General features: G+C 73.7%; 3 protein-coding genes across 5 annotated transcripts; 2 read left to right on the forward strand and 1 right to left on the reverse strand.

The window, feature by feature from the left end:
• The first annotated feature begins 1,005 nt into the window (after positions 1-1,005).
• INPP1 (inositol polyphosphate-1-phosphatase) lies at positions 1,006-4,127 on the forward strand. 3 transcript variants are annotated; one of them, XM_068921549.1, is made up of 6 exons: positions 1,006-1,174; positions 2,207-2,429; positions 2,574-2,634; positions 2,746-2,946; positions 3,066-3,240; positions 3,372-4,127. In XM_068921549.1, exons 2-6 carry the CDS (start codon positions 2,226-2,228, stop codon positions 3,862-3,864), a joined length of 1,134 nt encoding a protein of 377 aa, XP_068777650.1. In that variant the 5' UTR covers positions 1,006-1,174; positions 2,207-2,225; the 3' UTR covers positions 3,865-4,127. The 3 variants fall into 3 exon arrangements, with proteins under 3 accessions (XP_068777650.1, XP_068777649.1, XP_068777651.1); XM_068921548.1 differs by having other exon boundaries at positions 1,006-1,165; XM_068921550.1 differs by lacking the exon at positions 1,006-1,174 and adding an exon at positions 1,186-1,392.
• Positions 4,128-5,579: 1,452 nt separating this feature from the next.
• CD63 (CD63 molecule) lies at positions 5,580-8,505 on the forward strand. Its single transcript, XM_068921200.1, has 8 exons — positions 5,580-5,701; positions 5,799-5,872; positions 7,395-7,583; positions 7,662-7,736; positions 7,836-7,931; positions 8,017-8,160; positions 8,246-8,329; positions 8,406-8,505. Exons 2-8 carry the CDS (start codon positions 5,807-5,809, stop codon positions 8,469-8,471), a joined length of 720 nt encoding a protein of 239 aa, XP_068777301.1. The 5' UTR covers positions 5,580-5,701; positions 5,799-5,806; the 3' UTR covers positions 8,472-8,505.
• Positions 8,506-9,155: 650 nt separating this feature from the next.
• On the reverse strand, positions 9,156-12,157 carry RDH5 (retinol dehydrogenase 5). Its single transcript, XM_068921135.1, has 5 exons — positions 12,066-12,157; positions 10,637-10,958; positions 9,789-10,047; positions 9,546-9,709; positions 9,156-9,415 (listed from the first exon to the last, which is right to left on the reverse strand). The coding sequence occupies exons 2-5, from the start codon at positions 10,947-10,949 to the stop codon at positions 9,192-9,194; spliced, it is 960 nt and encodes a 319-aa protein (XP_068777236.1). The 5' UTR covers positions 10,950-10,958; positions 12,066-12,157; the 3' UTR covers positions 9,156-9,191.
• Positions 12,158-12,583: the final 426 nt, after the last annotated feature.

A 12,583-nucleotide genomic window follows, 5' to 3' on the forward strand; every position in this document is an offset into this window, starting at 1 on the left:
AAGGATGGAGAGAAGGATGGAGAGAAGGATGGAGGGAGGGCTGGAGGGAGGGATGGAGGGAGGGAGGGCTGGAGAGAAGGATGGAGAGAAGGATGGAGGGAGGGCTGGAGGGAGGGATGGAGAGAAGGATGGAGAGGAGAATGGAGAGAAGGCTGGAGGGAGGGAGGGATGGAGAGAGGGAGGGCTGGAGAGAGGGAGGGCTGGAGAGAAGGATGGAGAGAAGGATGGAGGGAGGGCTGGAGGGAGGGCTGGAGAGAAGGATGGAGAGAAGGATGGAGGGAGGGCTGGAGGGAGGGCTGGAGAGAAGGATGGAGAGAAGGATGGAGGGAGGGCTGGAGGGAGGGAGGGCTGGAGGCGGCCGGGGCGGGCAGGGCCGGCGCTCGCCGTGCTCGGGGCCCCGTCGGGCCGCCCGCGCCGGTGCCGGCCCGCCCCGTCCGCCGGCGCCATCAGAACCATGGAGAGGGCAAGAGGGAGGCGCGGCCGCTCCCGCCGCCCGGCCCGGCCCGGATCCGGTTCTTGCCCCGGTTCTTGCCCCGGCGGCGGCAGCGGGGCTCCCCTGGCCCGGCCCGGTGCGGTCCGCGGGGCCCCGCAGCGGCTCCGCTCCGGGCGGCCCGACGGGGCGGCGGAGGTGGGGGGGAGACCGGGCGGCCCGACGGGAGGGGGCTGCCGGTACCGGGCGGCGCGACGGCCCGCTGTGCCCCCCCCCCGGGGGGGGTCCCCGAGGGGGGGTGTGGGGGGGGGTGGTCCGGGCCCGGTGTGCGGCGGGGGCGGCCCGGCAGGGGGCGCCGCGGTGCCGCTCCGGAGCGGGCGCGTCCACACCGGCCCGGTAAACCGGAGCGGGGCTCAGCGCCGGGCTTGGAGCGCCACCGCGCGGCGCCGGGGGGGAACCGCAGCTCCCCCCGCACCGGCCGCCCCCGCGGGGGAGGGGGGGGGGCCGGACGCCTGGGTCCCCGGCGGGCGGTGGGGAGGTGAGGGCCGGGGGGAGGGGGGAACCGGGGCGGCCCCGCCGTTACCGAGCGGGGCCCGGGGTTTCCCCGTGGCAACACCGATGACATCACCGGGAGCCGCATCCTGGCGTCGGCACTGATGTCATCAGCCCGTCGCCAAGGAAACCCAGGGCCCTCGGCGGAGCCGGACGCCTGGGTCCACCCGGAGCTACCGCAGCGTGAGCGGGGTGGGACCAGCAAAAAGCAGGATGGGAGCCCGGACGCCTGGGTCCCCCCGCAGCGCGGCACAGCCGGGGGGAGGCGGGGGCGGCCCGGACGCCTGGGTCCCCGGCGGCGGCGGAGCCGAAGGGGTTAAGGGGGCGGCGTGACGCGCCCGGGGCCCGCCCCGACGGCGCGGGGTGGGGGCCGCAGCGGGGCCGCGGCGCAGCAGCTGTCAGCGGCGCCGGTAACGGGAGCGGGGCAACCCCGCCCTGGGGGAGGGGGGGGCCGGGGTGTCCCCGCGCGGGGGGGCGGGCGCGGCGTGACCCCCTCCCCGCCTGGCGGGTCCCCGCGGACGGGCATCCTCCCCCCCCCCCCACCACCCCGGGGTGCCCCTGCCCCGGGATCCGCCATCGCAGAGGCGCCGCTTTCGGTGGGGGGGGGGGGCGGCCGTGCCCCGGGCTGGGGGGCCCGGCTGACCCATGGGCGCAGCCCCGTTGGCCCCATAGCGAGGGACTGAGATGCTCGGGGCGGGGGGGGGGGACAACGTGTGCGGCTCCCTTCCTCCACCTCGCTTTGGGGGTGCTGCTGGGCCCTGGGGCGCCCCCCGGCCCGGGTCGGCTGGGGAAGGGGGGGCAGCTCCCTGCTTCATCCTCCGGGGGGGGTACGATTGCCCCCTTCCTGCCCCCGGCGCTGGGGACGGCCGCTCGCCCCCATCCACGTCCCCACATCTGGGCCTTCCGCACATCTGGCAGGGATTTGGGTTATTTTTAGCCCGGACCGCACCCCGAGGCCCCTGCGGGTGCCAGGCCTGGGGACGAGCCAGGTCCTGAGCCGGGCAGGACGCGGCCCACAGGCCTCCCCACGCCCTGCAATTATGGGCACGGCGCTGAGCCTCCCGGCTCTGGATTTAGAGCCAGCAATTTGGGGACGAGCTACCGCCTGTGATGCGCGGGGACGGCCGGGGGATGCCGTCCCCAGCGTCCCGCGTGGGGCAGCGGCAAGGGGGACGCGGTGGGGGGAGGCAGCAGGGGACCCGCTAAGCGCCCGCGTCCCCCCAGCGCCGGGCCGGCCCGCGCCATGGCGGGGCTGCTGCAGACCCTGGTGAGCGCGTCGGAGAAGGCGGCGCACATCGCCCGGCTGTGCCGCCAGGAGGACCCCCTCTTCCACCTGCTCGTGGCCGAGAAGACGGGCACCGACAAGAACAAGAGGTTCGTGCAGGATTTCAAGACCCTGGCGGACGTGCTCATCCAGGAGGTCATCAAGCACGACGTGGGGAAGGAGGTAGAGGCCCGCGTGTCCCCGCGGGATGACGCGTGGGGCCTGGCCCCCCCGGCCCAGGGGGGTCCCCGGGGTGCCCCCAGCATCCCCAGCCGCAGTGTTTCGGGGACGCCCGGCTGAGCCATCCCTTCCCGTTGTGTCTCCCAGTTCCCGGAGCTGCAGGATCACATCTGCGGGGAAGAGTCCAACGAGTTCGGGAACGGGCTGGGTGAGTCGCTGGGGGGCACGCAGAGTTGGGGCGGCCGTGGGAGCCGGGGCCGGGGCGTCCCGGTCCCGCGGCGTCCCGGTCCCTGACGCCCGCCCACCCGCCCGCCCGCAGGGGAGACGGTGGCGGTGCGGGTCTGCGCCACGCAGGGCGACACGGCGGCCCTGCTCTGCCGGGTGCTGGACCGCAACCGGGCGGCCGCCGAGCTCCTGGCGGCCGCCGTTCACCAGGACGTGGCACTGGGGGACGCCGAGCTGGACGCCGTGACTCTGAGCATCCCTCCCGAGGACCTGGCCATCTGGATAGACCCCATAGGTGAGGGGCTGGGAGCAGGCAGGGGGCTTGAAGCACCCCCCCCCCCCCGGCCGCTCCAAGCCTTGGGCGCCTCTGGCCGGGACGTGGCTGAGGCCTGGCAAACTCGACTCCGCCTGCAGACTCCACCAACGAGTACATCCGCGGGTGCGAGGACGTGGCGGCCGTGGATGGGATCTACCCCTCGGGGCTGCGCTCGGCGCTGGTGCTCATCGGGGCCTACGACCGGTGTACGGGGTGCCCCGTGCTGGGTGTCATCAACGAGCCCTTCTTCCGCAGGGACCCCCTCACCCGCAGGTAACGGGGGCCACGCAGGGCCCCCCGCTCCCTGCCCCCCGGCCGGCGAGGCTTAGGGAGGCCTGGGGGGGGGGCGGTCCCGGCTCGGGGTCCCACCGCCTCCTGAGCATCCCCATCCCGCTGTCCCCCAGGTGGCACGGGAGGTACCACTGGGGGGTCTCGTACCAGGGCACGCGGCTGTGCTCGCTGAGCCCCCCGCCGCTGCGCCCGGAGCCCTCCGTCGTGCTGAGCCGGGCCGAGGGGGCGGCGGTGCGGGCGGCCCTGGCCCCGCTCTGCGGCCCCCGCCTCCGCTTCGCCGCCGGCGCCGGCTACAAGATGCTCTGCGTCATCCTGGGGCTGGCGGACGCCTACGTGCTCTCCGAGGGCAGCACCTTCGCCTGGGACGCCTGCGCCCCCCACGCCATCCTGCGGGCGCTGGGGGGGGGCGCGGTGGCGCTGGCGGGCGCCCTGCAGGGCCGGCGGGCGGGCGATGCCGGGCAGCCCCCCCAGCTGCTCTACAACCGCCCGGCCGAGGGGGCGGCGGGGGCCCAGCGCTGGGCCAACCGGGGCGGCCTGGTGGCCTACGCGCACCCCCAGCACCTGGAGGCCGTGGTGGCCGCGCTGGCTGCCGTGCCGGGGCTCTGACCCCCCCCCCCGTCCCCCATGCCGGGGGGCCGGGCCCCGGGGGGCCGGGCGCGGGGTTGCAGGGACCCCGGGCGATCGGGACCGCGAGGTGCGGGGGGCAGGGAGCCGGGGCGGCCGGACCCCCAGGGTGGGGTGGTTGGGACCCCGGGATGTGGGGTGGGGTGGCAGCTCTGGGTCCCAGGAGGACCCCCCCCCAGCACAGCCCCCCCTCGATGTCCCTGCTCAGGGGACCCGGGGCTCCGGCGTAATTAAAGTGTCCGTGTCACCCACCGTGTGTGTCCTGTCCTGGCGCCCGGAGCGCCGGGGGCACCCAGATTGGGGGGGGGATACAGTGGGGCAAGGGGACATGGGGTGGGATGGTGCACCCCCAACTCGGGTGGGGGAGGCCACAGGGCCTCATCGGGGTGGGGGACACCACGGGGCAGGACGGTGCCCCCATAGTGGGGGGAGGAGAGGTGGGACAGACCCCATCGGAGGGGACACCACAAGGTGGGACGGGGCACCGCCGTCGGGGGGGGTGTTGGGCAGGATGGGGCCCCCATGTGGGGGGGGGACATGGGGTCGGACAGGGCCCCCATGGGGAGGACGAGAGGTGGGATGGGTCCCGTCAGGGAGGGGGGACAGTATGGGGTGAGACAGGCCCCGATGCGGTTGGGGGACACAGGAGAGGATGAGGTCCCCATGGAAGGGGATGTGGGGTGGGACAGGGCTGCTGTCGGGGTGGGGGAACACCATGGGGTGGGGGAACACCATGGGGTGGGCTGGACCCCATGGAGGGGAGACACACCATGGGGCAGGACGGGTCCCCCATGGAGGGGACACCGTGGGGCAGGACAGGTCCCACGGATGGGGGACACCATGGGGCAGGACGGGTCCCACGGAGGGGGGACACCATGGGGCAGGACGGGATCCCCACAGAGGGGGGACACCATGGGGCAGGACGGGTCCCCATGGAGGGGACACCGTGGGGCAGGACAGGTCCCACGGAGGGGGGACACCATGGGGCAGGACGGGTCCCACGGAGGGGAGATACCGTGGGGCAGGACGGGTCCCCATGGAGGAGACACCGTGGGGCAGGACGGGTCCCACGGATGGGGGACACCGTGGGGCAGGACGGGTCCCCATGGAGGGGAGATACCGTGGGGCAGGACGGGATCCCCACGGAGGGGGGACACCGTGGGGCAGGACGGGTCCCCATGGAGGAGACACTGTGGGGCAGGACGGGTCCCACGGATGGGGGACACCGTGGGGCAGGACGGGTCCCCATGGAGGGGACACCGTGGGGCAGGACAGGTCCCACGGAGGGGGGACACCGTGGGGCAGGACGGGTCCCACGGAGGGGGGACACCATGGGGCAGGACGGGATCCCCACAGAGGGGGGACACCATGGGGCAGGACGGGTCCCCATGGAGGGGACACCGTGGGGCAGGACAGGTCCCACGGATGGGGGACACCGTGGGGCAGGACGGGATCCCCACGGAGGGGGGACACCGTGGGGCAGGACGGGTCCCACAGAGGGGGGACACCATGGGGCAGGATGGGTCCCCATGGAGGGGACACCGTGGGGCAGGACAGGTCCCACGGAGGGGAGATACCGTGGGGCAGGACGGGTCCCACGGATGGGGGACACCGTGGGGCAGGACGGGTCCCCACGGGGGGGACACGCCGTCGGGGCGGCGGGCGCGCACCGGGGCCGGGGCGGTACCGGGCCGGGCCGGGGCGGTAGCGGGGCGGGCCGGGGCGGTACCGGGGCGGTACCGGGGTTTCCTGTTGACTCGCGGCGGCTCCGTCACATGATCGCGGAGCGCACGGAGCGGGCGGCGGAGCAGCGGCGCCGGTGAGCGCCGGGGCCGGGCGGGGAGCGGGGCGCGGGGCCGCGGCCCGACGGGGCGGGCGGGCGGGGGGGGCCGGGGCTGAGGTGCCGGTTCCCGCAGGACTCGCCATGGCCATCGAGGGCGGCATGAAGTGTGTGAAGTTCCTGGTTTTCGTCTTTAATTTCATCTTTTGGGTAAGTGCGGGCCCGCCCCCCCCCCCGCCCCGCCCCGTGCCGGGGGCGAGCCTGCCCCCAGCCCCACGGCAGGCTCTGTATTGCCCCCCCTGCCCCAAACCGCCTCCTGAGGGCCCCATCTTGTCCCGCCCGGCTCCCCCTTTGACACCCCCCAGCGCCTCCCTGCGGGCCCCGTGTTGGGGTTCGCCGGGGCCCCGGGGTGGGGGTCGTGGTGCGAGGGAGCCTGGGGCGGGTAGGGGGGCCAAGGAGGCTGTTGGAGGGGGAGAGAGTGAGTTTGCCCACTCTGGGAGCGGCCGGGCGCGTTAGGCCTATGATGCCGTCAGTAGGTTCCAGGGGTAACGTGCTTAGGCAAGGCCAAGCGGGCGCACCCTGGCCGGGGTGGGGAGCGGGAAGCAGAGCTCCGAGACCGGGCAGCGAGCGGTGGGGTCACCGCTGGGGACCCCGGCGATGCCCAGGTCCCGCTTGGGGCGGGGGGGGGGGGCGCAGGCAGCGGGGCCGGAGCAGCGGGCCGGCCGTGCCCCCCCCCGCCCCCCCCCCCCGGCAGGGCCCCGCCGCGGCTGGACGGGACGCGGCTTTGGGGAAGTCGGGGTGAAGAAAGAGCCACGAGGGAGCCAACGGCCGGGCCGGGGGGGGGCGGGGGGGGGCAGCCGTCCCACCGCCGCCCCCGGAGGAAGGAGCGGGGAGGGGGGGGGGCGGGAATGACTCGCTCCGGTCGCGCCCGGGCTGAGTCACCCCTCGAGGCCGTCGGGGCGGGGGGGCGGCGGGGGGGCGGCGGAGCGCGGTGTTTGCGCACCGGGCCGCGCCGCGCCGTGTTTGCCCACGCCCAGCCCGCAAACAGCCACGAGTGGCGTGGGGGGGGGGGGGGAGTGCCGCCCCCTCCTCCCCGCCCCGTCGCACCGCGCCGGCCCCCGCGCCCGTTCCCGCCCCCCCCCCCCCCCCCCAAATCCGGTCCGGAGACGGGGAGGCAGCGCGGAGCCCTTGGCGTCCCAGCTCCGGGAAAGGGCCCAGGCGTCCTGGCTGCCGCCCCGCCTCGCTCTCCTCCGCTGGCTCCCCCCGCCCCTTCCCTTCTCCAGCTGGGAAGGGACCCAGGAGTCCTGGCTCTCCGGAGGAGGAGGAAGGAGCCCGGCCGAGGTCCCTCCAGCGCCGGGCTCCGGCCGGGCCGCGGCGGCCTCGGGGCCGGGGCCCCTCTCCGAGGCCTCTGGCTTCCCGGCGTTCCCGGCTCGGGGGCAGCCGGCCGCCGACGTGGCTCCTGCAAAGCCGCCGGGCGCCCGGCTGCCTCCTGCGGCCGGGTCCCCGCACGACGGAGGGGCCCCATCAGCCCCCCCAAGCGCTGCATCCCACCCACCCCCCTCCATTTCAGCACAAGCGTGGGACCAAACCTCATCATCTCTAGGAGCTGTTGGACCCCCAGCCCGGGGTGACGCTCGATGGCGGTGCCCCCCAGTTGGTTTTGGGGCTGGGTGCCGCGGGAAGGTGGTGGGGCGCGCGGCCGTGCCCCACGGTGCCCCTGTCCTCCCCCCAGGTGTGCGGCGTGGCCCTCATCGCCATCGGCATCTACGCCCAGGTGGCCCTCAACAAGGCGCTGGTCATCACCAGCGCCTCGGCCTCCAGCACGCCCATCGCCATCGTGGTGGTGGGCGTCATCATCTTCTTCATCTCCTTCTTCGGCTGCTGCGGGGCCTGGAAGGAGAGTTACTGCATGGTCACCACGGTGAGCGGCCGGGGGGCTGAGGGGTCGCGGGGGGGTCCTGGCGGGCGGCCCTGACCCCTGCCCACGTGTCCCCCGCAGTTCGCCATCCTGCTCAGCCTCATCTTCCTGGTGGAGATCGCTGCCGCCATCGCCGGATATGTCTTCAAGGACAAGGTGGGGCTGCGCGGGTTGGGGGCACGGGGGGAGCCCGGGTGCTGCAGCCCCCCACCCCAGCTTCTCGCTGACCCCCCCCCCACCCTGGTGTCCCCCCAGGTCCGCTCGGTCCTGGGGGAAGGTCTGCGGGACGCCATGCAGAAGTATGAGGAGGACAAGTCCTTGATGGAGGCCGTGGATGAGCTCCAGAGGGACGTGAGTATGGGGCCGCTGGGTGTCTGGGGCTGGTGGAGGTGGGGGGCTCGGCCCCGCTGACCCCCTGCTCCCCCCCCCCCGGCAGTTCAACTGCTGCGGAGCCAACAACTACACGGACTGGGCCAACATCGCGCCGTTCAGGGCCAACGACACGGTGCCCCGCTCCTGCTGCCGGGTCAACACGACCTCCTGCAACGTCCACCCCAGCCCCGCCACCGTCTACGAGAAGGTGAGTCCCATCCCTGTCTGTTCCCCCCCCCCCCCGCCCAACCCCGGGGTCCGGCCAGCCCTGAGCCCCCCTCCGCTCCCCCCAGGGCTGCCTCCAGGGCATCGAAGCCTGGATGAAGAAGAACATCCTCGTCGTGGCCGCGGTGGCGCTGGGCATCGCCTTCTTCGAGGTGAGAGCCGGGGCCGGGGGCCGCGCGTCCCCGCCAGGGCCGCGACCTTCACCCCCGGCCCCGCTGCCTTTTCCAGATCCTGGGCATCATTTTCGCCTGCTGCCTCATGAAGGGCATCCGCAGCGGCTACGAGGTCATGTAGCCCCCGGCGGGCGCCGTGGCCCCTCCGGCTCCCCCGGCCCGGGGGGTCCCCTGTGCCAAATCCCTCCTGGCTGTTCCCGCTCCGGGGGATGCTGCCGTCGGACCCCTCCCCAGCTGCCGGCAGGGGGGCCCTGGGGACCCCCCCTGGGTATTTTGGAAATAAAAAAAAAAAAAAAGCTTCCTTTGAGCTGTGCATCCATCCTGCGCCCGCTGGGCCGGATCGGACCTGTGCCCGGGGGCTGGCAGCGGGGTGGGGGTTTCCTTAAGGGATTTGGGGTCCTGCCCCCTGCGGGTGCCCCCCAGATGCGGGGGGCCGCTGCAAACAGCCCCGTTTCGGCAGCGCGGGCTCCCTGCGGGAAGGGACTGGGAGCCAGCGGCACGGCGCAGCCCCCTGCCCGGGCAGGCTGGGGCTGGGGGGGGAGGGGGGGGGGACACGGAGGTGCCGCTTTGGCTCGGGGCTGCGTAAACAGGACGTGGCCGGGAACGGGCCGTCCCAGGGCTGCCGGAAGGGCCGTGACGGTGGCAGCATCCCGTCCCCCCCCCACCTCTGCCGGAGCTGGAAGCAGCCCGTCCCGCGGGTCCCCACCGTGGCAGGACCCTCCGGGCTGCATGCGTGGGTCGGGGGTCTCTCCCTGCAGCCTGGGGGGGGGGAGCATCCGTGGACAAGGAGTCGGGCACAGCGTGCGGCGGTGGGGGGCGAGCGGTTTATTGCCGGGGGGGGCTAGCGAGCCCGGTGGGCCGGCTTGGGCAGGATGGTGGCCAGGGCGAAGTCGACGAGGAAGGCGGGCAGGTAGGAGGCGGGCAGCCAGAGCAGCTTGGCGTCCCAGCCGGCGCTGTAGCGGGTGCGCGGGTGCCGGGCCCGCAGCGCGTGCTCCATGCACCAGGCCACCTTGCCCAGGTCCGCGTCGCAGATGACGTTCATGATGAGCCGCTGCACCTTGAGGTCTGGGGGGGGGGGGGCAGATGGGGCAGCGAGGAAAGGGGGGAGGATCAGCAGACCCCGCTCCCGCAGGGGGAAACTGAGGCACGGGCGGCGCGTAGCTGCGTCCCCCCCGCCTCCCTCCCCGCCGCTCACACTTGCGGAAGAAGTCCTCGCCGTAGCTGAGCCGGGTGTCGGGCGGCAGCCGGTCCCAGAGCTGCCGCAGGGACGCCTCGATGCTCTCCAGGTTGGTGACCGCCGTCTTGAAGAAGCCGGGCTCCACGATGCTCACCTTCACCCCGAAGTGGTACATGTCGCGCCTGCGGGCGGGCACGGCCATCAGGGGCGGCCCCGGCGCCTGGGCTGGTGGCGCGGGCAGGACGGGGCTCCCGCACCCACCTGAGGCTGTCGGAGAAGGCTTCGACGCAGTACTTGGAGAGGCAGTAGCCGCCGCCGTTGGCCGAGAGGCGGCCCAGCACGCTGGAGGTGTTCACCACCCGGCCCCGCGCCCGCTTCAGCAGCGGCAGCAGCCCCAGCGTCACCTCGATGACGCCCAGCGCGTTGACGGCCAGCACCTGGCGGTAGTCCTCCACGGCCATCCACTCGGTGGGGCCGATGGGGTTGGCCACTCCGGCGTTGTTCACCAGCCCGAAGAGCCCTGGGGGGGCCGGGGGGGGGGTCTCGGCTCCGCGCCCGGGACCCCCCTCCCCGTCCTGCCCCATGGCACAGCGCCTTGTTCCCCTCTCCTGCTCCGTGGCCTGCCCTGGTAGGACCCTGCTCCTGCCCCACGGCGCTGCTCCTGGGCCTCCTGTCCTGCCCCATAGCGTGTTGTTGGGGTCCCAGCCTGTCCTGCCCCCCGTAGCACCTCTCCTGATACCCCCGTCCTGCCCTATAGCTCCTCTCCCGGGACCCCCTATCCTGCCCCATGGCGCCTCTCCTGATGCTTCTCTCCAGCCCCATCACATGTTCTCGTAGGACCCTGCTCCTGCCCCACAGCACCACTCCTGAGACCCACTGCATCCTCCTCTGCACATGTCCTGAGACACCCCATAGCATCCCCCAGTGGGACCACCCTATCCCACCCCATAGCACCTCTCCTAGCACCCCGTCCTGCCCCATAGCACACCCAATCCCACCCCATACCATACCCTGGCGAGATCCCCAATCCTGCCCCATAGCACGCCCTGATGGGACCCCCCCCATCCTGCCCCATAGCTCCTCGCGGGGCCCCGTGCTGCCCCGCTCACCTTCCTCGCCCACCTCGGCGCGCACCCAGGCCACGGCCTGCCGGACGCTCTCGGGCCGGGTGACGTCCAGCAGCGTGGTGCGCAGGTGGCCCGAGCAGGCGCGCTGCAGGTTGTCGGCCCCTTTCTGGGTGAGGCACGCCGCCAGCACCCGGAAGCCCCCCCGGTCGAGCCGCCGGGCCAGCAGGTTGCCGAAGCCCGAGTCGCAGCCCGTGATGAAGACGTGCTTGTCCGTGACGCAGGGCAGGGTCTGGCGGTCCCGCACCAGCCAGCCCAGCGCCCAGGCCAGCGCCGCCAGCGCCAGGTACAGCCACATGGCAGGGGCCTGCGGGGCGGTTGGGGGGGGGGGGGCGGTGGGGAGGGGGCCCAGGCGTCCTGGGCTGTGCAACCCTCCCTCACCCAGCCAGGTCAGACCCTTGCACCCCCACCCCAGCCAGGCGTCAAACTTGCCGCCCCTTTTCGTCTCCCACGTGGCCGTGCACCTTCCCCATGGCAGGGAACCCAGGCGTCCTGCTCTGCCCCACACCGCGGCCCCCCCCCGAAAGATGGTGGGGTGGAAAAATGGTGGTGGGAGGCTGAGCCCCCACCTGCCGCATCGCCCGCCGACCTCCGTGCCGGGGCAAGGGCGACCGCGCAGCGTGCACCCGCGGGGATTAGCTGGGCTCAGCGCGTCAGCGCCTGGCCGGGAACCAGGGCCGGCGGGGGACGAGCCGGGGTGTGGGTTCCGCCCCCCCCCGGTGCTGCGGGGCATTTGAGAAGGGGAGCTGGGGTGAGGGGGTGTCCCCTGGCTGCTCCAGCCCTGGATTAACCCCTTCTGCCCACCTGGAGCTGGGGGGGGTGCACCTGGGGGTACCGTGCTCCCTACTCTCGTGGGATGTGACCGTCACTGCTGCTTCTGGCTCCTCCCCCCCCCCCCAAAAAAAAAACCAAGCTGGCTGCCTGCACGTCCTGCCGCCCCATGATGATGCAGACGCGAGGGGCAGCGTGACCCCATCCCCGAGCCCTGCTTCTGGGCCTGTCACCCCCCCAACCCTGTGCCACTGGCATCTCTCCAGGGGCAAAGCTGAGCCAGGCCCCCCTGTCACCCCCCCCCCCTCCCAGCTTGGCTGCCCCACGGGGCTGCCTGGGGCTCAGGCTGGGCATGGGGCAGCTGGGCTGGCCCCTGGTGCTGTCACGGCTGCAGCCAGCCCTGTCCCTGCCCTCTGGGGACAGGGGACAACAGGTTCCTGTCCGGGGCTCCCAGAGCTGGGTGAGGGCAGGGGACGGAGCTGCCCGGCCCCATCCAGCCTGACTTGCCTGCCTGCATGAGCCCTGGCAGACTCGTCTCACCCCAGGGCAGCAGGGCCATGGTGCCCTGCAGACACGAGCCGCAGCCTGTGCCTGGGGGGCTGGTGCAGACCCCAGCCCGAGCCCCCGACGAGTCCCTACGTACCTTCCCTGGGGTGGAGGGCTCCGCGACGCTGCTCGGGCTGCGGCAGCAGGAGCTGTGTGAGCCCGGGGGCCGCGGCCGCTCCTCCCCCTGCGCCGCTCGCGCGGGGCAGAGCCGGCAGCCAAAGTTCACGGCGGGCCGAGCCCGCCCCGATTCCCTCGCTGGGAGCAGCTCTGGCGCAGCGGGGAGGAGGTGGGAGCCTGGGGGTGTTGGGATGCCCCTTCCCTTGCTGGGACAACACGGGGTGGGGGGGATCCTCAAAACACGGGAGCCCCTGACCAGAGCGGGGAGTCGGGGCCACCACCGAGGCAGGCCGAGCACCAGAACACCTGGGCCCCCTCCCTGGCCCTGGCAGGGGGCAACATGCTGGAGCTGGGGCTCGGGGAGGATGGTGCTGAGCTCTCCTCCGACCACGTGCCAAGCACGGGGGCAAGGGGATTAGAGCCCTCCTGGCCAAGAAGGGGCCCTTTGTCTGGGAGAGAAAGAGGCCTCAGAGACCGAGCTAAGCGTTAAAGAGGATG

This window comes from Struthio camelus, chromosome 28 (assembly GCF_040807025.1).
Source record: "Struthio camelus isolate bStrCam1 chromosome 28, bStrCam1.hap1, whole genome shotgun sequence".
Classification (NCBI taxonomy): Eukaryota; Metazoa; Chordata; class Aves; order Struthioniformes; family Struthionidae; genus Struthio; species Struthio camelus.